Source organism: Papio anubis, chromosome 11, assembly GCF_008728515.1.
Source record: "Papio anubis isolate 15944 chromosome 11, Panubis1.0, whole genome shotgun sequence".
In the NCBI taxonomy this organism is placed as follows: Eukaryota; Metazoa; Chordata; class Mammalia; order Primates; family Cercopithecidae; genus Papio; species Papio anubis.
Genome location: NC_044986.1, coordinates 8,712,055 through 8,734,871, shown reverse-complemented (window position 1 = coordinate 8,734,871; position 22,817 = coordinate 8,712,055). Strand labels below are relative to the sequence as shown.

The following is a 22,817-nucleotide window of genomic DNA, read 5'->3' as shown; positions in this document are numbered from 1 at the left end:
CCAGAGAGTGGCAGATCCAAACGTGACATCCCCAGGGGCCATGGCTGAGGAGAGGGGCTGGGGCGAGGACCAGCCTTGGGCAGTCTCCAGGTCATGTGTGTTTGACGCGGGAGGTTTCACTGGCTCCAGGGGCTCCCTCGGCTGACTGAAGCTGTCCCTTACTCCATAATTTACTGATATGGTCTGTGGAGCAGGTGGCATTTGCCATGCCTGCTCTGCTTGGGTATTTGGCCCCAGGGCCAGGGCTGGCCTGGATTTTCCCTCTCACAGCTATTGAGCACCAGGCCCTTGCTGCGTCTGGCTGCGCTGCAGAATGCCCTTGACCTTTCGGCATCCTCAGTACCTCTGTGGAATGGCACCATGACCAAACTAGAGACTTTGCTCTTGTCATGCACATTATTAAGACAGCATCGCCAGACATGGTGACTCACACCTGTAATCCCAGCACTTTGGGAGGTTGAGGCAGGCGGATCACTTGAGGTCAGGAGTTCGACACCAGCCTGGCCAACCTGGGGAAACCCTGTCTCTACTAAAAAATACAGAAGCTAGCAGGGCGTGGTGGCGTGCGCCTGTAATCCCAGCTACTCAGGAGGCTGAGGCAAGAGAATCGCTTGAACCTAGGAGGCAGAGGTTGTAGTGAGCTGAGATCATGCCATTGCACTCCAGCCTGGGCAACAGAGTGAGACTCCATCAAAAAAAGAAAAGAAAAGAAAAGAAAAAAAGCATCACTGTAGCCAAAGGAACTTAAAAGAAAAAAGTACATGTTTACACAGTTGTTCATTTCCTCCAGTTTCCTGCCAGCCCCCTTCTGTAGCTATGGGCACGTGCACATGTAAGTCTTGTCTTCTCTTTCTCACCCTGCTCATTGTTCATGGCTGCATAATATTTTACAGAGCAGATAAACTCTGCTGGCCTTAACTACTCCCCAGAGTCAAACGTCTCCTTTTCTGTTGTAAATATCTCTGCAATTCCTATAGCTTTTTCCCTTCAATTCAGTAAACTTGTATTTATTTATTTTTTAAATTTGAGACTGAATCTCACTCTGTCACCCAGGCTGGAGTGCAGCGGCGTGATCTCAGCTCACTGCAACCTCTGCCTCCCACATTCAAGCGATTATCCTGCCTCAGCCTCATGAGTAGCTGGGATTACCGGCGACTGCCACCACGCCTGGCTACTGTTTGTATTTTTAGTAGAGATGGGGTTTCACCATGTTGGCCAGGCTGGTCTAGAACTGACCTCAGGTGATCCACCCACATTTGCCTCCCGACGTGCTGAGATTACAGGTGTGAGCCACCGTGCCAGGCCAAATTCAGTAAACTTTTAAGTTAAAAACAAATGTATTTTTAATTGACAAATAATTGTATTAGTGAGACTTTATGGAAAACTTTCCACGTGCCAGGCTGTGGGTGGGGTCTCTTTAGAGCTGAGTCTCTGGGAAAGGCTTCCAGGAGGGGGGTTGAAGAGCAGGATCTCCTTGTGGAGTTAACAGCAACATTCGGATCGCCCCCGGCAGAAGCGCCGCCAGCCGGCACCTCTAGGGAGGGAGATCGCGGTGGAGAGCGGGTGTGCGAGCACATACAAGCCCTGCCGCATCACCAGCCAGGAGCCCATCACCAGCCAGTGCTTCCTACGTGGTGCCTAGTTGGTCCTCACACTGATGCGCCTCCGAAGGGAGCCACCTGTTCAGAGTGGGATTTGGATCTGGAGCATAGTCTGGAGCCTGTGCTGGAAATGCTACAGCCAGGCCCTCTGCACCAGGGTCCCGTGCACCCCAGGGGGCACAGTCACCTCCCTGGGCACATGGGGAGTTCCCGCTGGAGCCCAGTGATGGGTGGGAGCTGATGGAAGCTGACATCCTGAGAGGGTCACCAGTGGGCCGGATGCCGTTTCCTGTTCTCCCCACCCCTGCAGGGCTGGACTCCAGTGATGGTTAGCGTGTGCTGGGCCATCACCCGGGACCCTCACCACAGGGCATATGAGTGTGCAGAACTGGCATTAAAATATTTCATTCCATCAGTGTGGTGGCTCATGCCTGTAATCCCAGCACTTTGGGAGGCCAAGACAGGAGGATCACTTGAGGCCAGGAGTTTGAGACTAGCTTGGGCAACATAGCAAGACCTCATCTCTGCAAAAAAAAAAGAAAAAAAAGAAAAAAAATCAGCTGGGCGTGGAGTCGTGGAGTGGCTGTGGTGCTGTACACCTGTGGTCCCAGCTACTCAGGAGGCTGAGGTGGGAGGACCACTTGAGCCCAGAAATTCAAGGCAGCAGTGAGTTGTGATCACCACTGCACTCTAGCCTGGGTGACAGAGCAAGACCCTGTCTCTAAAATAAATAAACAAAATGTTTTGTTTACCATGCGATATGGTTTGGCTGTGTCCGCACCCAAATCTCATCTTGAATTGTAGCTCCCAGAATTCCCACTTATCATGGGAGGGACCTGGTGGGAGGTAATTGAATCATGGGGGCAGGTCCTGCCTGTGCTGTTCTCGTGATAGTGAGTAAGTCTCATGAGATCTGATAGTTTTATAAATGGGAGTTCCCCTGCACAAGCTCTGTTGCCCGCCACCACGTAAGATGTCCCTTTGCTCTTTTTTTTTGTTTTTTTGCTTTAGACAGAGTCTCACTCTGTTGCCCAGACTGTAGTGCAGTGGCATGATCTCTGCTCACTGCAACCTCTGCCTCCCAGGTTCAAGCATTTCTCCTGCCTCAGCCTCCCAAGTAGCTTGGAATACAGGCGTGCACCACCACACCCAGCTAATTTTTGTATTTTTTAGTAGAGAGGGGGTCTCACCATGTTGTCCAGGCTGGTCTTGAATGCCTGATCTCAAGTGATCCACCTGCCTCAGCTTCCCAAAGTGCTGGGATTACAGGCATGAGCCACTGCACCCAGCCCCTTTGCTTTTCCTTTGTCTTCCACCATGATTGTGAGGCCTCCCCAGCCATGTGGAGTTGTGAGTCCACTAAACCTCTTTCTTTTATGCATTACCCAGTCTCAGGTATGTCTTTTTTAGCAGCATGAAAACAGACTAGTACACCATGTCATTTAATGAGGTGGGCCTGCCTCTCTCTGATGGAATGACTCCTCCCCAGGTGACAGCCTCTGGTCCCCTCTGCCATCACACTGGCCTTTGGAGTGACTTCTTCTGCATGGGGATGCTGGGCGGGGTTGGGGGGTGAGCACTGGAGAGGGAACAGCCCCAGCTCTGTTCTTCCCCACCCGCTGCGACCTGGTTGGGGACACGAGGAGGGCACCCAGCAGGCTGCCAGGGGGAGGAGGAGGGACTGCAGTCTGGCCTCAGAACCTGGCTGTCCCCTGTGGTGCCACACAGCAGGGACCTCAAGAGTTTGCATCCATCGGAGATGGCCAGGGGTCTGCTCATGTGGGAAGCATGGCTTCTGAGCCCCCAGAGAGCCTGTGCTGGAGCCTTGGCTGCCATAGAAGGCCATTCACATCCCTCACGCCCTGGCCTGTGCTGCTGGGAAGGTTGTCACTCCTAAACAGTTATCTGCTTCTGTGTTAACCTACAGGGATTACTTCTTTGCTTTGGCTGCCAGGGAACTCAAAGCTAAGTTTTTTCACTCAAATTCCCAGGCCTCTGGTGTAGATATTTCCCTTCTTTCTTACTGTGGTTTCTGAGCCACCCTGCAAACTTCCTCTGGATCTGTCCCAGTACAAATATAACTGTGCCCTTCTAGGCTACCTGGGACACTTAAAAAGAAAAAGTAAAGATAACTCTTTGAGGCTTAACGTGCATACAGCGAAGTGCGTGAATCTGAAGTGTGTGGCTGATGAATCTGTACACATCACTGTCCCCACACAGCCACCCAGATGAAGACGAGGAGTACCTCCAACACCAAGCCCCCTCCACCCAGTCAACACCCTTCTCCAGAGGGAGCCAGCCCGTGCCTTCACCCGCCTCTTCTGCCTGATGGTAAACTTGAGGTGAATGGGCTCCTACACATGTACACCCACTCGTTCATTTCACGCGTGTTGTTCTGTGCAGCCAGACTCCGTTCTACGGCATCCGTGGGTGATGTTTCATCACGAGGCTGGACCACGATGTATTTGTCGTTTCACTGTTGCTGGATACGGGCTGTTTCTGGCTTGGGGTCCTTATGAACAGAGCTGATCAGAACATGCCTGTCCACGGCTCTTGGTGGACATAGCCTCATTTCACGTATGTGACTCAGGAGCGAGGCTGCCGGGTCCCGCGACATTTATGTGTTTAGTGTGGGAGATTCTCACCAAACATTTCCCCACAGTGTCTGATGCACCATATTGTGCTCCCGCCAGCCTCGCGTGAGTTCCCATAACACCATGTCTTCTGCAGCACACGGTGTGACTGGACCTCTCCACGCTGGCCATTCAGGTAGGCGTGGAGCGGTGTCATTTCCTTCCTGAAGGGCCTGCACGAGTCCCTTTTTTTTTTTTTTTTTGAGACTGAGCCTCGCTCTGTCGCCCAGGCTGGAGTGCTGTGGCCGGATCTCAGCTCACTGCAAGCTCCGCCTCCCGGGTTCCCGCCATTCTCCTGCCTCAGCCTCCCGAGCAGATGGGACTACAGGCGCCCGCCACCTTGCCCGGCTTATTTTTTTATATTTTTAGTAGACACGGGGTTTCACCGTGTTAGCCAGGATGGTTTCGATCTCCTGACCTCGTGATCCGCCCGTCTCGGCCTCCCAAAGTGCTGGGATTACAGGCTTGCGCCACCACGCCCGGCCACGAGTCCCTTTTAGGTGGAACACACGCAGAGTGGGCCGACACGCATAGGAAGTCCCGTGTGAAGCCTTGGAGAGCCATGGAGGTAGCACAGCCGCATCTCTAAGTTGGGGCTGCGCTTTTCTTGGAACAAGAGCCCTACACGTGGGACCCTAAACAACACCCGGGGAGGGGCAGCCTGGCCTGTGAGCAGGGGGGCACCATGAAGTTGGGTGGGCGGGTGGGGAGGCCTGTCCTTAAGGGACCTGCTTCCCAAGCAAACGGACCAGGACAGAGGCTGCAGGTGTGAGGCCTGCCGTGCCACCATGATGGTGAATGTGAGGTGTCAACTTGATTGGATTGAAGGATGTCTGGATGGCTGGTAAAGTATTGTTTCTGGCTGGTAAAGTGTGTCTGTGAGGGTGTTGCCAGAGGAGACTGATGTTTGTGTCGGTGGACCGGGAGAGGGAGACCCACCCTCAGTGTGGTGGGCACCATCTCATCGGCTGCCCACGTGACTGGAACAAAGCAGGTGGAGGAAGGTGGGAAGACTGTTTGCTGGGTCTTCTGGTTTTCCTCTGTCTCCCGTGCTGGGTGCTTCCTGCTCTTGGACATCAGCTTCCAGGTTCTTTGACCTTTGGACTCTGGGACTTGTACCAGTGTTTTAGCTGGAGCTCTCGGGCAGTGTCGGCTTCCCTGCTCTTGAGGATTTTGGACTCGGACTTAGCTGCTACCAGCGTGCGTACGGTCTATCGTGGGACCGCCTTGTGACTGTGTGAGCCAGTTCTCCCTAGTAAACTCCCTTTCATATATCGACATAGATATAGATCCTATGAGATATAGGACATAGATCCTATGAGTCTTGTGCCTTTCGGGGGCCCTGCCTAACACAGTGGCGTAGAGCTCCAGGCAGGCCCCTCGCCTGGCCTTCCGCTTCAGTTTCTTTGCCTACTGGGCCGAATATTGGTGTCACGACCCAGGATAGCAAGTCCCCATCAGTGTCACTGCCACCTGTCAAAAAGATCCCCCAGCGCAGCACTCAGGTCTGTGAGTGGCAGTGGAGATGACACTAGGCTCTGAAATAGTGGGGCTGAGTGGCTCCAGCACCCCTAGGACCCGCAAGGGCACCCTGAGCACTGGGGGAGGACTGGTGCCACCTCTCTGCACCCCTGCTTTCTCCTGGGCCACTGGGTTAGACATGGGGCCTCCCTGCCCCCATGTGGTTTGGCCTGAAAAGGAGGGGAGGTGGGGTGACACTTCTGAGGCGGCCCAGAGTGAGTGCCCTGCCGTGAGCCCAGCGTGGGCCCCGCCTGTGCCCCTGGGTGGGGGGTGCATGCAGACCTGGGGGGGTCTGGCCGTTGGAGTGCACGCTGGGAGGGGTGGAGTCAGGTCTTTTTAATCTAAACACACACCAGGTGCTTAACGTGTTTTTATCAAAATATTATGAACAGCTGCAAGAGGCTGCTCTGCTCTGAGGCCCTTCGCCCAGGCCTGTCCCTCTGCCAAAGCGAGCAGTTTAGGTGAGCCCTGCCGGGCACCTGCTAGCCCAGGCCCCGGCTCCTGGTGGGCCCTGGACCAGGCTGCAAGCATCTCCAAGCACACGGTGGCGAGGCATCCAGGCCTCCCAGCCCCGGCTCTGAGCCTCTGTTTGGTCAGCAGTAAGATGCGGCTGTGGCACCTACCTCCCCAGCTGCTGTGAAAACCAAGTGAGCGGAAGCATGACAGCCCCTCACCAGGTCCCCAGTGGGAGGACTCGGTGACTGGCACTGCCAGGAGTGATGTTATGACAGGAGCGTCCCATCAGCCTGGAGGGGTCACAGGCTGGGTCAGCACCCACAGGGGCTTCCACTTCTCTGTCTTGGGGAGTCCAGGGTGGCCCCTTGCCCTGGTCCCCAGGCACAGTCACACAGGTGCCTCTGCAGGGTCTGGGAGTCAGCTGTCCAGGGCCTGCTTGGTCACTGCGGGGCAGGAGTGCGGCGCCGTGAGCCTGGTGGCCTGGCTGGGCGCGGCCTTGAGGTTCTATTGAGAACCCCATGGGGAAGCCCCCTTGAGGTGTTTGGGCATCGGACCTCCCCGCCGTCTCCTGAGGCGGGGTCTGCTCTCCAGACAGTCACGTCAGCATGAGTTCCCATGAGCCCAGGGCCAGCACGAGGATCTGCTGTGAACGGTCCATCCACCCATCTGTCTGTCCATCCATCCATCCATCCCTGTCCACCTGTCCACCCCGATGCAGTTCCTGCCATCCACCCATCCATCTGTCTACCCATGCACCTGTCCATCCCCATGCATCCATCCCCCTGTCCATCCCTGTCCATTCGTCCACCCTGATGCAGTGCCTGCTGTCCACCCTTCTCTGTCCATCCCCGTCTATCCATCTCTGTCCATCCATCCGTCCACCTGTTGATCCCCATCCATCCATCCCCCGTCCGTCCCTGTCCATTCGTCCACCCATCCATCCTGATGCAGCACCTGCCATCTACCATTCTCTGTCCATCCCCATCCATCCATCTCTGTCCATCCATCTCCGTCCGTCCATCTGTCCATCCACCTGTCCATCCCCATCCATCCATCCCCCATCCATCTACCCTGATGCAGTGCCTGCCGTCCACCCTTCTCTGTCCATTCCCATCCATCCATCCGTCCATCCATCTGTCCATCCATTCATTTGTCATCCATCTGTCCACTCATCCATCCACTCATCCCACCCACCCTCCCATCCACCCATCCGTCCCCAGCCATCCATCCTCCTGTCCATCCCTGTGCATCCATCATCTTTCCAGCCGTCCATTTGTCCATCCCCATCCACCTGTCCACCCATCCACCCAGGTGAGCGCCTGCCATGCCCACCACCTGCACCATCTCGGTGAATCTCCACCATAGCCCCAGGAGGGGCTCTCTTCAGCCCCACTTTCGAGATGAGAGAAGGGAGGCTCTGAGTGGCCATTTGCCCAAGGTCACACAGAGCTCAGGGCCAGCCCTTCCCATGGCCAAAACCTAGGCCCCCTCCGCCAGCCCCGCCTCCGGGCTTGCAGGTGGAGCAGCCAGGGGTTCCGCACTCCCTGCCAGGCAGCCGCCAGCCCTGCCCGCTCCCCTCTCGGTTCCTCAGCCTGGCTGTGGGAGGCCCCAGTCCCTCCTGTTGTTGGGATTAGGGAGGCCTGGCTCTCAAAGCTTTCTATAAACAAGGAGAAAAAGTGAAGCCACTTTTCGTGTGGGGACGTGCTGTGGGCATCCTGGGGAATGTGCTGGCCCCTGCCTGGGGCCTGATTTGGAGTGCCCAGAGCTGTGTCTGCGCCGTCGCCTTGAACTGGGTGTCATGCTCTGTGGACAGAGCTGCCCACGCGGGGTGCTCTTCCCATGGCACCGTCAGCCCCCATTCTGGAAGGTCCCAACTGGGTCCCCCAGACCTGTGTCCCAGAGACCTTCCAGGTCTTCATTCATTGATCATGCATGTATTTGGGGGGTAGGATAGGTCCTGGAGACCACGGGGCAGGGATCTCTGAGTTGGGGCTGGCGCAGTGAGGGAAGTGAGAGGGTGTCCAGGCAGAGGAGGTGGCAGAGAAAGGTGCCAAGTGAGGCAGGGGCAGTTGAGGACATGAGTGCTGGGGAGCGGGGATGGGGGGCAGCTGGTGGGTAAGCAGCGGCCAGCTCCAGGGCCCCCTTGTGGGCCATATCAGGGAGACAGGGTCTGGCCTTGTTGGTAGTGAGGCCCCTTGCGGTGATGGGTCTCCCGTCAGACCTCCGGGATCCCGGGTTACTGGTTTGGCGCAGTCCCGGCTTCAAGAGCTTTCATTTCCATCACTGGCGTCTGCGGCTCTTCCTAGGCCCCTGCCCTGGGGCACTGGTGCCTGCTTCGCCAAAGGCACAGAGGGCTGCAGGTGGCCGGGGCAGGGTGGGGGGCTTGCCCCTTAGGGCTCAGCTTCACTGGCCAGAAACAGGGCTGGCCCGATCTGGGTGCTGGCCTGGGTGGAGTGGCCAGCATGCCCACACCCCTCAGTCTGGATGTGGGGAGAGGGTGTTCCAGCCAGGGCAGTTGGTCTCCAGAAGGAAATTCTCTGTAGCTGGGTGCCCGGGGTCTCACACGGTGGGGCCTCCCCTGAGGAGGTGAAGTGCATGCGGCCCCTCGTGCTGGAGCTGGACTCTAGGGAGGACCAGGAGGGTGAGCTTGGGCCAGGGCGCCAAGGCCCTGAGCCCCAGGGGCCTGCCCGTCTGCCCATCACTCCTCCACTCATGGGGAGGGACTGCCCCCCAGCCCAGATTTCTAGGAGGGCCGGGGCTCACAGGAAGCCAGTGCCGGGCAATCACCTACAGTCCCCAGTGGTCGGGAGGAAGGAGGCTGCCTGCTTGTCCGCTCAGGCAGTTGGCCAACTGCTCCTGTGCTCACTAGGATCCAAGGCCGTGAGGCCACTAACAGAATGTCCCTGATCTCAGGGATCTCAGTGTGGAGGGGGCAGCACACAGGTAACCAAACCACTGTAGCAGATGGATGGGTGCTGTGATGGGGTCCACACAGTTGCCGTGGAGTGCAGAGTGGGCACCTAACTGAGGAGGCGAGGGTTGGAGGGAGGAAGGCTTCAGGGAAGACTTCCTGGAGGAGGTGACTTGTTCTTGGGGAATGATGCCCAGGGAGCTAAAGCTTTAGGGCAGGGCAGCAGATTCAGAGACACCCACAGGGGCAGGGGGAAGTGCACTAGAGTGACGGCTGCCTGGTGTGGGAACAGGGAGACAGAGAATGGCGGGAGTGTGGCAGGCTGGGCCCACCTTGCCCCTTTCAAGGGAGCAGCTGCCATGTCACACCCTGCAGCACTCTCTGCTGCCCATGGTTTGTCAGCCCATATTGTGGGATCGTTCACATTTTCTCAAGAAGCCAGATTTCCAGCTCCTAGTTTTGAAAAGTTCTATGTGCGCTTGACTGGGGGCCCTATGTACGTGAATTGGGTGAGGGCCTGAGACAGGCGGGTGAGCACTTGCCGCACACTCCAGCCAGGGTCCGGAGTTCAAGGGACTGCATTTGCCACGTGAGGGAGTCTCTGGAGACCACCAACCAGCTGGTGGGCAGCCAAGCATCACCACCAGTCCCTCTCAGTGCGTCCCACCTCTGTTCTCAGCCGCTGCGGTGCCTGAAGTCAGTGGGGCAGCGAGAACCACGCAGGAAATAGCTGGCGCCATGGTGTCGGTTCTGGTTGACAAGGTGCCACCTGGCTAAACCCAGCTGTAAATAAGCCCCGTTTCCTCCCTGTGGAGAGAGACTGGTGGGTGCCAAGGTTCACGGCAAAAGCCCTTCTCCGCCAGCCCCACTGCTCTCTGCCTGCCTGGCACATGCCCTTGCCTCAGGCCTGGCCCCCCAGGTCCTGTTGACCACCAGGCTGCAGATCCCAAGGAACACAGGCATCTGGGTGGCCCCACACAGAGCACCGGCCAAGGGGAGGCGGTGGGCTACCAGGCCCCGCGTGCACTCCCAGCACGCACCGTTCCTCTTCTCCAGCTCCCGTCTGCCTCCACATATGCTGTGCCCCGCCCCCCGCTGCACTGCCTCTTCTTAGTGCCCCGGCTCCATCCGGGGGAGCTGGGTGGGAGAGAAGGCCCCTGCTTACAGGCCTCCGGGTCTAGCCAGAGTCAACCAGCCCACCAGAGACGCCCAGATGCAGGCTATGCCCCGTGTGCCCAGGGAGGATTCGCTGACGTGAGCCCAGATTTCGATTGTTGTGGGAGGGAGATGAACCGGGTTTAAACCCCAGCTCTGCTGCTTCTGGCTGTGACTCTGGGCATGGCCCTTCCTCTCTGGGGTCTCTCTCCTCATCTCAGAGAAGCGGATCGTGGTGCGCACCCCACGGTGCGCTGTGCAGAGCACATGGAGATGCCACCCGCAGCTGGCTCACTGCAGAGGCGTGGGCCGACTGTGGTATCGCTGATGTCCTGGAGGCCACACATCTGCTAGCTAGAGGAGCCTCGCCTGCATCCCGGGGCCTGCCCACTGGCTGGTGCAGAGCTCTGGGTTGTGGGCAGCAGGCAGGCCTATTGCCAGTGAGTCTGTGGCTCCTGGGGGTGTGTGAGACCTTGGGCAAGTCCCGTCCTGTGCCTCGGTTTACCCACTAGGGCTCAGAGTCCCAGGGGACTGGCTCAGTGAGTGCCTCCTTCTGCGAGGACAGACTTTGTCCTTACTAGCTAGAGGACAGGTCAGCCGGGGCAGGCTCTGGGCCCTGGGTACCACCCACTGGAAGGAAAGGGGGTTCAGTTAGCCCAGCCCTACCCCCCAATGGAATAAAATTGGGGTTCAGTTAGCCCAGCCCTGCCCCACCTCAGCTCTTCACACATCCAGATGGGGGCCAGACCACCAGGAGACTGTAGGGGTCCAAGGTCGTGCCCCTTTCCTATCTCTGGGTTGCACCCACCCACACATGTGCACACAGGGAAGGTGTCTCTCTTGGTTGGGGGCACAGGACCCCACCTCACTCTTAGCTCTGAGACACCGTTGTCAGGCCTCCTGGACAGGGAGTGACGGAGCAGGGTGGGGTGTGGCCAGCTGCAGTCCCTGGGAGCGGTACTGGGCCTGGGGCCAGGCCGGGGCAGGACAGAGTTGGGGAATGCAGGCTCCTCACCATTGCCCTGGCTGTCTTTGTACACAGTGCCGCCTGGGGGCCGCAGCCTCGCTGGATACCTGCAGTGCCCTCGTGCCCAGCCCTGTGGGTGTCTGGTTCACCCCAGGTGGAAGGCAGGCGGACGTTGGTGGTTTGGGCTGGGCAGGCCCGACCAGGGTGCACAGCTTTCTCATTCACGCACGGATTCCATGTGGAAGGGCTCAGGGGGAGGGGTCACCTCCTCCCTCTCCACCCCTCCTCGTTACAGAAGAGCAGATGGCCAAACGGATGGGGGATCGGCACCTGACCAGGCCGCTGCTCCTGCTCTCAGCTGGGCCAGTGGGAAAGGGAGCTTGGCACCTCCAAGGGAGGTCCCAGCCAGGGGAAGTGTGTCCCCATCCCTGCTCCTGGCCAGAGAGGTGAGGGACCCAGAGAGGCCCAGGATGAGGACTCCTCCAGGCCTGAGTTTTTCTTTGGATTTTATTTTCTGCCAAGTGGCTTTAAAGCAGCCCAAGAAGCTGCTGTATGTGTGAGCGGGTTGGGCAAGGGGAGGGCAGGTCTCCAGGCTGGGAGCCTCCCTGCGGCCCTCGCCTCAGGGCTGGTATGTGGCCCTGGACCCTCCGGTCCCTCCAGGCCACCCTTCCTGCCAGGACCCAGCTAACTTCAATGGTAGGAGGTGCCCTGGGCTGGAGGGTCCCCAGGCTGGGCTCCGGGGCTCCAGCTTGACTCACAGCAGTCCCCAGGCCGGTGGGCAGAGCTGGCCTAAGAGGAGTGAGAACAGGTAGCTGAGGCTGGAGCCTGTGTCCACCAGGCACCTGCTAAGGCCCGGGCCTGGGGCTGGAGTGCTGGGCTCGGGTGCCATGTGAGCTCTTTGCAGGCAGGGACCAGGTCAGAGTCCTCTGTGTGCCTCTTGACCCCCAGGCCCTGGGAGAAGAGGGGCTTGGGAGGCCTTGGCTGGATGCACAGGCTCCGTGGGAAGGAGCTCCTGCTCGGGTTTCTTTGTAAGCAGCAGGACATGGCACCTTCCCAGAGGTACATGGGTCTGGGCATGTCATCCCCCGACCCACTTCCAGAACCCAGGGCACAGAGGGCTCAGGGCCGCCTGCCTGAGATCTGCGGCCATCTCCACCCCACCACCCGACCATCCCATGAGGAGGCCACCGACCCTCGGGCACCTGCCAGGAGCCCAGCTCAGGCCAGGTCATGGTCTGGACTGGATGTGGGATGTTCTGGGCCTCCTGCCCACCTCACTGGGTCCCAGCAAGCTGCTGTCCTGAGGGTGGCCGTGCTGGGCCAGCACGTGAACAGCAGGGAACCCCGTGGCACAGGCCTAGTGTCCGTGACGTGCCAGTGTAGACCATCTGATAATCAGCCTTCAGAGAAGCTATGGGTGTCCAGGCGGAGGCAGGTCTCCCAGCCGCATCCTCCAGGCACTTGCCAGGGCCAGGCTCTGGTGAACACCCTTCTAGAAATAACCCCCCAGGCCTCCGGGGGTCTTGGGCTCCTGGGGTTCTGATGGAAGGATGCCCCTTGCCTGGCCTCACTACTTCCACCTCATGAATCACCCTCCGTCCTTGTCCTGCAAGTCTGTCAGCACAGCCGAACTGGCGTCACCCTCTGATGCTAGTGCCCGGATCCCTGAATTCACGAGGCAGTCGCTCCCAGCACCTGGCTCCCAGCACCTGGCTCCCAGCCACTGCCTTTCCAAAGCAAATGGGGACGGAGATGCCTGCCCCTCCCCAGGGGCAGCTATTGCGGCCTCCAGGCGTGAGAGCCTCTGCCCCACCCTGCCCCTTCCCCTGCCCCTGCAGGGTGAGGAGAAGGTGGAGGTGGGTGGGCCACCCACTGGGAGCCCTGGGCGGCGCAGGTCCCTCAAGAGCCCCTCCGGGAGAGGCCGCACCTGTCTCCCCTTGGTCAGCGTTCCCCAGGAGGCGGTGCTGGCCTGCGTGTGCCCCGGAGGCGGCGGCAGGGAGACTGCCCTCACCGGGCTCTTTTGTTGTGGCCCGGCCACCATTTTCCTTCGACTGGTACAAAGACTGTCCCTGTGAAGCTGGCCGGCGACAGGCACAGAACCGCCTTGTTTTCTGCCTGTCACTCACCCATTCCCTGCATTCGGCTGACAGGGCATGAGCGGGAGGAGTCACTGGGATGACAGGCGCTGGCCTGCCCAGCTGGGGCCTTTGTTCATTCATTTAGTGGGCACTTCCTGGGTGCCTGCTCTGGGTCAGGCCTGTGGGAGGACCACCGAGGGCAGGAAACCTGGCCTCTCCCTCCAGGAAGCGAAGTCAACACTGGCACCTGCAGGTGAAGTGGCAGAGCAGCCCCCAGCTGTGATGGCATGGAGTGGGCGGGGGGCGCATTCTGCATGCTCAGAAGAGACAGCAACTCGCCCTGTGGAAGGAGCTTAGAGTGGGAGATGGGGACAAGTGAGTGGGGTCTTAAAGCATGAGTAGGAGTTTGCAGGTGGAGCAGGTTTCGAGAGCATTCCAGGGCATGGCATGGGCAATGGCAGGGAGAGCTGGGATGTCTGAAGAGCAGCAGCCCAGGCACTGAGTGGCTGGCGTGGGGAGGGAGGTCCGCGGGTGGGGCCCAGTCAGGATGGACTCATGTGCCATGCTGAGGAACCAGGCTATGATGTGGGCAGTAGGGAGCCACAGCAGTTTACACAGGGGAGGCAGGAAGCAGGTGGGTGAGCTTTTGGGGAAGCTACTCTGGCTGCAAGAGAGGAGAGGGGACCAGGCTGGATGGAGGAGCCAGTGGAGGGGAAGGGGGAAAGGGAAGGGAGTAGGCTTTGGCAGAAGACCTCCTGTCCCCAGGGGCCCAGGTCACTCTGTGGGGCCCGGTGGAAGCCATGCTCTCTCCAGGCCGGCCTCCTGGTCCTGCGGCCCACACGCCTCCCAGCCGTATGCCTCCGCTTCCACCTCCAAAACCCGGGCAGCAGGACCCACCCTGCAGGCTGCTGCGCAAGGATGGGGGAGGTGCCTGGAGGGCCACCCCACACCAGAAGCAGGTCCTCAGCCAGAGACACCCAAATGCAGCCCGAGGGAGGCTGTACCCAGGAGAGGAGAGAACCCACGGCGGCCCTGCAGGTGCCTGGGGAAATCTCTCGCTGCGTCCACCTCCCAGCCAGGCCCCGAGGACCAGGCACTCTGGCTTAGCGAGGAAGCCGCCCTGCAAAGGCCTGGTGTCTCCACGCCATTCTCAGGAGGACAGCAGCAAGGACGATGGATGGGAGCAGTGCTTGGCCTTAACGTTCCTGTTTCCGGAAGCGTCCCTGCCCTGTTCCCTCTCCCATCAATGCCCTCAGACTCCAGGCCCTTTTCTTTCTTTCCCAGCAGTGCTGACAACTGAGTGTGGAACTGGACTGTGAACCCTGGAGGGCAGAGGGTGGAGGTGGGAGGGTGCAGGGGCCAGCGCCAGGGTGAGCTGCAGGGTCCCCAGGTGCAGGGGAAACGCCAGCTTTGTGTTCAGTCTTGCCTCGTTTCATCTGTTTCATCTCAGAGTGGCCCCCAGAGCCAGGCCCTATGCCACCTTACAGATGAGGAAACCGAGGCTCAGGCAGGTGAAGAGACCGGCCCTGGGTCATGCAGTTTGTTGGGGACAGAGCAGGGTGCTCAGCTGTCTGGGGGCCTGGGCTGGGCCTGGGGCAGGGGGAGGAGCAGTGCTGTGACCCCCACAGGGAGTCCTCAGCCAGGCCTGTAGGCCAGGGAAGGGCAGAGGGGCTTATGCAGGCCCACGTGGCCAGGACACAGAACCACGGGGGCAGCCCCAGCCCCTCCCTGTCTGTCGCAGGCCCCTTCCCCACACTTGGTGCTCTGTCTCTCTCTGTTCCTGTGTCCCGTGCCTGTCCCCTCCCTCCGTGTGTGGCCGTGTCCCTCTGTCTGTCTCTTCCTCCTCCTCTGGCTCTGTCCCAGCAGGGCCATTCAGGGCAGGATGGTCTGCAGCCCCTTCTGCTTCACCCCCTCCGCTCTGTCCCCACTGCCAAGGACGCACCTTTGCTGGGTTTCTTGGTTCAGCTTTTGTACCGTGACATCTCTGTGGTCCACAGGTCACAGAGCACTGGCCCGCATGGGGCAGGGACCCCTCCTGCCCAGGCCATTGGACAAAGCAGAGGTGCTTCAGGGGCTTGGGGCCACCAGGCCAGGAACAGGTCCCCTCCTGCCTACCCCAGCTCCCCGGGAGACACAGCCCACAGCAGCGTCACGTAATTAAGACATAAAAGTCCACCATTTCCGCTGTGTGTGGGCAAACACCAGCCGGGTGCTAATGCAATCCTTTCTTTTAGTGGATTCTTGAATTTAAATGATATGTAATTAAACATAATTAGCCACGGACGCCATTCGGCTAGGTACGTGTGCGGAGTGGGGCTGGCCGGATTCTCGTTATAAAGCGTCATCTTCTATGGGGAGAACTCTTGTTCCCTCTCGGGGCTGGTTTCTTTTGCCTGGACAGTAAGCGTGGCCCCAGGGCACCTAGGGTAGGTGTCCAAGGAGGGAGGTCCTGGGGGCCGCTCACCCGGGGCTTGGATGGTGACTCATGGGCGGTGTTTGCTGGGAGAATTTTTGTCCCGCTTTGGGCAGCAAGGAGCCCAAACCTCTCACTGTTGCGGGAGAAAAGCTGGGAATCGGACGGGAGAAAAGCTGGGAATCGGACAGGAGAAAAGCTGGGAATCAGATGGGAACAGGCTGCAGGACCAGAGAGGACGGCAGACCTGGGCCGCGGCCTCAGCCCCCGACTCCTCGTAAGTGTGGGCTGGGTGCACACATGGCGGTGGCGAGCAGTGCTTTGGAGCTCATGTCCTCAGACCCTAGTGGGAGCTGAGAGCAGCCCAGCAGCGCTGATCTGGGGCCATGCACACAGGCCAGGCAGAGGTGAGACCAGGGAGTAGCAGCGCCGCAGGTGCAGAGGGCAAGAGGGGGCAGAGCTGCAGCACAGGAGTGAGTCTGCTGGCCCTTCCCGCAGGCACCCTCCCTAGTGCCAGGTCTGCTGGGACTCCAGGCTGTTGGGATGCCCCCTAGGGTGCTGCTTGGAGCCTTCCTGACCCTCCCCCTCCAGTGCCTGTGCTGGGCTTCCTCTCCACTCACCCTGTCCTCCCTGTAGCCCACGTAGCCTACACATCAGCGTATGTCCGTCCGCCTGCCTATCTGCCCCCTCACCGGCCTGTGTGCCCAGGGGAAGGCTCAAGGCCGGTCACGCTCCACCTCCCTGACCAGCCCAGCCCTAGCCTATGGTGCATTTCCTGGACAGGACTGCTGAGTTTTCAGTTTTAGCCACAACAGCACCCACACCCGCACCAACCAACCTGTCCGTGCCACAAGTATCAGTTCCTGCCCTCCTCACGGGAGCCTGTGGCACATGCTATTATGACCTCGGTCTAGAGGCAGGGACACCAAGGCACAGGGGCTTAAGGAAGTTGCCTGAGGCCACGTGGCTGGTAGGGGGTGGAGCCAGGTTTATCCTCATGGCCAGATGAGGAAACTGAGGCAGAGAGCTGTTTTGCCAGGGGGCTAATTTACTGATCCAGCCAGCCGTCTGGTTCTGTCTCTGTCTCGCTCGGAGGGCCCCACCTGCCCAGCTTGCCGTGCCCTTGGCCAGGGCCAGCAGTCTCAGAGGCAGAGCTGCTGAGAGAAGCCTCTTCCCCTCATGACGTCTGTCCTCCAAGAGGGATCTGAGTAAGCAGGGGAGCATCAGCAGCCTCGAGGGGACCTTGGACTCCTGCCCACCCTTCATTCTGTACCAGGACAGGGTGTGTCTGCACAGCCTGGAGCCAGGCGTGGCTGGCAGCCCCAGGAAGACTGGGCCAGCCCTGCTGAGCCCAGAGCAGCCGCGTCTCCTGCAGCAGCAGGGCACTTGAGTGGAAGCACTCGCTTCCCAAGAGCAAGAACTTGCTCCCAGGAGGGCCTGTCCAGAGACCCGGGGGACGGTGGACAGCCCAGCCCAGGGCTCCAGGCCTTTCCTGTAGGGGCGGAACTGTTACCGCTTCAGGCTCTGCCAGCTTCCATTTGGTCCCTGTTGCATATTATTCTCTTCTTTTTACACCCTTTTAAAAATATAAAAACAGGCCGCAGGTAGGATTTGGCCCTCTGGCCTTTACAATAGCATCTGTGAGCATCACATGTGGCTTTTCTTTCTTTCTGAGACAGGGTCTCATCTGTCACCCAGGCTGGAGTGCAGCGGTGTGATCACGGCTCACCACAGCCTCCAGCTCCCAGGCTCAGGCGATCCTCCCACCTCAGCCTCCCAAGTAGCTGGGACTGCAGGCACCCACCACTACGCCTAGCTGATGTTTGTATTTTCTTTCTTTTTGTAGAGATGGGGTTTCACCATGTTGCCCAGGCTGGTCTCCACCTCCTGGGCTCAAGCAATCCTCCTGCCTTAGCCTCCCAAAGTGCTAGGATGACAGGCGTGAGCTACCACGCCTGGCCCATATGCGGCTTTTAAAATTTCTGAGGTATAACACTAGTAAAGTGCTCTAAAAGTGAAGAATAGGATGTTAGCCCCACCCAGGTAAGATCTAGAACATTCCCGGCACTCCTATTCACCTTTCCGTTGGGAAGCCGCCATCCCACCCTCTGTCTCTAGTCTGCCTTTGCCAGCTCTGAAGCTCTCTGTAAGTCAGTCCTGCTGTGTGTGTTCCTCGACCCTGGCCTCGGTTGCTCTTTAGGTCAGGGACTCACCCCCATTGCCGTGGCGGGAGCTCATCCCAGTTTGAGTCATTGTGGAGTATTCCAGTGTGCGATTCTGCCACTGTCTGTTTTCCCATCCTCCCCCGGCGGGCATTTGTCCAGTGTTTGACTTTTGCTATTGCAACTAAAGCTGTGTGGAACATTCTAGAATGTGCCTTTGGTGACTGTGAGGATGCATTTCTGCTGTGTACATACTTAGGAGTGGAACTGCAGGGTCGCAAGTGGATATCCACACGCAGTTTTCCAGCGTGACCCATACCATAGGCCTCATGGTGGTGCCGAGTCCCTACTCCAGCACTGAGGCAGGATCGCGCGGTGCCGAGTCCCTATTCCAGCACTGACAGGATCACGCACGCTTCAAAGCCCCTCTCCTAGATCGTGGACACCCTGTGTGCCATCACAGAATGGCCCACACAAGAGGCCTCTAAAGCCCCGACACTGACATGGGTTGTTCTTGCTGGGGCTGCTAATGGAGCGGGTGCAGGTGAGGGTGCGGTGAGGGCGCTGACGGGCGGGCGCGGGTGATGGAGTGGGTGCGGTGAGGGGCACCTGACGGGCGGGCGCTGGCAGGGCGCCTGGACGGGCGGGCGCGGGTGATGGAGTGGGTGCGGGTGAGGGCACTGACGGGGCGGGCGCGGGTGATGGAGTGGGTGCGGGTGAGGGCACTGACGGGCGGGCGCGGGTGAGGGCGGCCGGATGGGGCGGGCGCGGGTGAGGGCGCTGACGGGGCGGGCGCGGGTGAGGGCGCTGGCGGGGCGGGTGCGGGTGAGGGTGCTGCACACTCGTCCCCTTGCCTGGTCCCCCAGGCTCATACTTTGGTGTGTGCTCATTCAGGAGCAGCAGAGTGGCCACACTTGGGAGGGCCAGCCAAGTGATCCCCACTGGTACTGGCATCTGTGGGTGCCCCTGCTTGGAGCGGGTGCTGTCAACCACCCTTTGCTGGAAGGGGCAGGAATGTCCAGCAGTGGTGGAAGCTCTCGAAAGAACACGGGCTGGGAGTAGAACTCAGATCCCAGCTCTGCTCTCCCTGCTGTGTGACCTTCAGCAAGTCTCTGAACCTTTCTGAGCTGTTTCCTCACCTGTTCAAAATGGGGGTGACCATTTCTTCCTTGGAGGATGGAAGGGAGAGGGATGTGAGGCTCCTGAGTGCTGTGCTTGGAGACTGTGCAGGAGGGGAAGCAGCCGTAGCCCCACACAAGTGGGTGGGCGAGAAAGTGGGGGCACTGGAGGGGCTTGGGGGACAGGGTTCTGTCCTTGGGACCTGGACAAGAGCCAAAAGGTACACCCTCCCAGTCACAGGGGAGCCCACACTGCCATCCCCTCCCAGAGACTGCCCCTGTGGTCCCCGTCCAGGTCTATAGCCTCAGCAGTCCCTGAGGGCCAGGAGGTAGCCTCCAGGCCACTGGGCTGAGAACCCTTAAAAGAAAAAGCGCCCCACCCATGACGGTCATTTTAGGGTAAAGAAAGCCCTTTGCAGAAACCAAACCCTTTGAAAGGGATAACACGGCTTTTAGATGTGAGAACCAACTTCAAGCACTTCCTCTTAGACCAGGGTGGCAGCTTCCAAAGTGGGGGCGCTGCTGCCGGGAGGCTGCGGTTTCCCTGCTTCTCAGGGAGTTTAGGCCAGGCCGTGGGGTGATCCGAGCAACACGTCCCTTGGCAGTGGTAGGTTTGCAGATGGGCTGGTCCCCACTTCCTGCCAAGCTCCAGCAGCGCCTCTGTGGGTGCAAGGCTGTGGGGAGGGGCCTTCTGCTCACAGCCCTCCAGGCTGCCCACAGCCCCTAGGATGAGGTGCCACTTCCTCAGATGACAAGACTCTGGGATGTGGGCCGGGCAAGGTGGCTCACTACTGTAATTCCAGCACTTTGGGAGGCTGAGGCGGGCAAATCACTTGAGGTCAGGAGTTGGAGACCAGCCTGGCCAACATGGCGAAACCCCACCTCTACTAAAAAAATGCAAAAGTTAGCCGGGCATGGTGGCAGGTGCCTGTAGTCTCAGCTACTCACGAGCTGAGGCAGGAGAATCGCTTGAACCCAGGAGACAATGGTTGCAGTGAGCCAAGATCGCACCATTGCACTCCAGCCTGGGCAACAGAGTGACACTTGGTCCCAAAAAAAAAAAAAGACTCTGGGATGTCTGCGCCTGGGGCTCTCCTCTCCCACCCATGTGTCTACCCATAGCCCCTGCCTGCCTTCAGGACTCAGCCCACAGCCCCTTCCAGAAAGTCTCCTGGCAGGGAGGGCCCGGAGGCCTCTGCACTGTCTCATGGCCTCATTCCTGTGTCCTCAGCATCCAGTGAGACCTCGGGAGATGCCTGGGGAATGGTTGAAGGCTTTGGGAGGTTCCTGCCCCCAGAATCCCAGCCAGAAAGCAGCTTATCCAGGAGCCCGGTGCCTCCTCTGTTGGGTGGGCGTGGCCTCAGAGGGCACCAACCAGAAGGCATGTGCTGTCACTGACACGGGGGCCCCCAGCGTTAGGGCAGGCAGGAGCTCCGGGTCTCTACCCCCAGCTGTCCCCACAGTGCACATGTACTAGGCTCCCCCCATGGGCCACTAGGCCAGGCCAGGCGTGTGGGGTGAGCCCCTGGGGAGCCCAGAGCAGGGTACGTTCATGTCCCCACCATCCAAGGTGAGATGCCTGTGCTGGAGGCTCAGAGGGAGCTGGGCTGGCTGTCACTGCACCACAAGGCTGAGCAGGCTCCCAGTAGGAGACAGGTTTGGGGAGGTGTCCAGGTTGAGGGCACAGTGTGCCTGAGTAGGGCACGGGGAGGAGGGGGATGGCCAGTGGCCACGGGCCAGGCTGCCTGGCAGGACCTGGAGGTTTCCTCAAGCTAAGGCCAGGCCCGTGCTAGATGCTGCGAGGGTGGGTGTGGCTGCAGAGTGGTCAACGTGGGGGCACCTACTAACCTCCGGCCATCCTCTCCAGGCCCAGTGACGAGCACCATCCGGAAGTGAAGGCTGATGGGTACGTGGACAACCTCGCAGAGGCGGTGGACCTGCTGCTGCAGCACACGGACAAGTGACAGCCTCCTGGGAGAGCCCTGCTTCCTCCACCCCTGCCTCTCCTCCACCCACCCCAGTGCCCAGACCACCCAAGGCCCTGACAGCCCTGCCCTCTGCCCTCTGCCCTCTGCCCTGCTGCACGGGCAGGCATTTGTTCCCTGCCTGGGTGGCCTGCTCCCCTGCCTGGGCCCTGACTTCAGCTCACTGTAGTGAAGTCCAGGAGGGTGGGACAGAGCTGTCAGGCCTCTGGGAATCTCCCAAAGCCCAGAACTCACTCACCCACCATGCGCACCTGGTCCTTTAAATGCGGGAAACTCCACCTAACCGGATTCAGAGGCACCGGCCCCGCTGCCTCCTCTTCAGACTCTTTGCATTTCAGTGAAGAGCCTGGAAGAAACCCAGGGGCCTCCTATGCACAGATCTTGCAGCCCAGAACCAAGTCAGCCTCCTGCGACTGCCTAGGCACACTGCCCAGCACCCCACCCCCGAAACAATGCCAGCCCGCTGCTTTTCCTGTCCTCCCAGGCACCTTTGCAAAGACCAGGGGCAGCTCCTGAGGGAACTGTGAAGGCTCCCGTGCCACACAGCAAGAACTGCAGCCTCTGCGCCCAAGGCACACAGGGTACTTTCTGGAGCCATTGCTGGACAGACTTAAAGGTGTCATGCCTGGTGTGTGCAGGAGGAAACTAACAGTTCAATAAACTCCGCCTTGACCAGCAGCCTTTGACTGGGGCTTTGACTGCTAGGAAGAACTGTATGGGGGAGGCCACCAGCAGGGTCTGGGCCACTGTCTCTGGTCCTGCCTTATGCTTGAGCCACTGAATATCAGAGGTACGAGGGACAAGGGCCCTGAAACACCTCACCTGCTCCAGCCCCTTCACTTAGCAGATGGGGAAACTGAGGCCCAGGGGGCCAGTGAGCTGCTGTTGGCCCCATCTGGAACAAGGCAGTCCAGGGCAAACTTTGGCACTGCCTTTCCTAATGGAGCAGCCTGTGGCCTGGTAGTAGTGAGCGTTGCTTTCCCGACCAACGACATGGCGGCCTTCCCACAGGGCCCCTGGGAGCAAATCACCCATAACTCAAGTTTCAAGTTTCAGAATCAGTCAGCTCAACAGATGACTTGATTGCTCCATTTCTCCCCAGATCAGTTCAGAAGCTACTGATAACCCTTGAGAGACTGCTTCTTTATTTTATTTATTTAAGATGGAGTTTTGCTCTCATTGCCCAGGCTGGAGTGCAGTGATCTCAGCTCACCGCAACCTCTGCCTCCCAAGTTCAAGTGATTCTCCTGCCTCAGCCTCCTGAGTAGCTGGGACTACAGGCGCCCACCACCACGCCTGGCTAACTTTTTGTATTTTTACTAGAGACAGGGTTTCACCATGTTGGTCAGGCTGATCTCGAACTCCCGACCTCAGGCTATCCGCCCACCTCGGCCTCCCAAAGTGCTGGGATTACAGGCATGAGCCACCGCACCGGGCCTGGAGACCGCTTCTTATGAGAGAAGCCATGGGTCCCCGGAACAGGATTTCCATCATATGAAGGTGGATGATGAAAAAGTGTGGGACCCACGTGAGGGAGGGGCAAGTGCAGCTCCCGCAAGGCCGGCCACCATTAAATCAGGATTGGGGAAAACGGTGATAGTCTTTTCAGTAAGGTGAGAGGCCACCAGCCAGGCCAGTGTCACTGGATTTGAGGGAGGCCATTTGGCCCCTTCGTTGGAAAATACGCAGATGACTGGCCCCTTGACGGAGTCCCCTGATGGCAGCTCCTTAGGAGACAACACAGGATGTTCAGGCGGCGGCTACAGTTCAGTGGCAGCCTGGAGGGGCTGTGCGTGATGCTGGGTTTGTCTGTGGGT

At 59.2% G+C, this 22,817-nt stretch overlaps 1 protein-coding gene across 3 annotated transcripts in view; it reads left to right on the top strand.

Annotated features, from left to right (window-relative positions):
* Positions 1–21,678, top strand: part of LHPP (phospholysine phosphohistidine inorganic pyrophosphate phosphatase) — a 150,105-nt gene extending 128,427 nt beyond the window's left edge. For 2 of the 3 annotated variants that reach the window (XM_003904380.1, XM_009215576.3), the window contains one exon: positions 20,883–21,678. In XM_003904380.1, the coding sequence (XP_003904429.1) occupies positions 20,883–20,979 (97 nt within the window). In that variant the 3' untranslated portion in view covers positions 20,980–21,678. Of the gene's footprint in view, positions 1–3,821; positions 3,944–20,882 lie in introns of all 3 variants that reach the window. The other variant, XM_031652005.1, reaches the window with a different exon arrangement.
* The last annotated feature ends 1,139 nt before the right edge of the window (positions 21,679–22,817 follow it).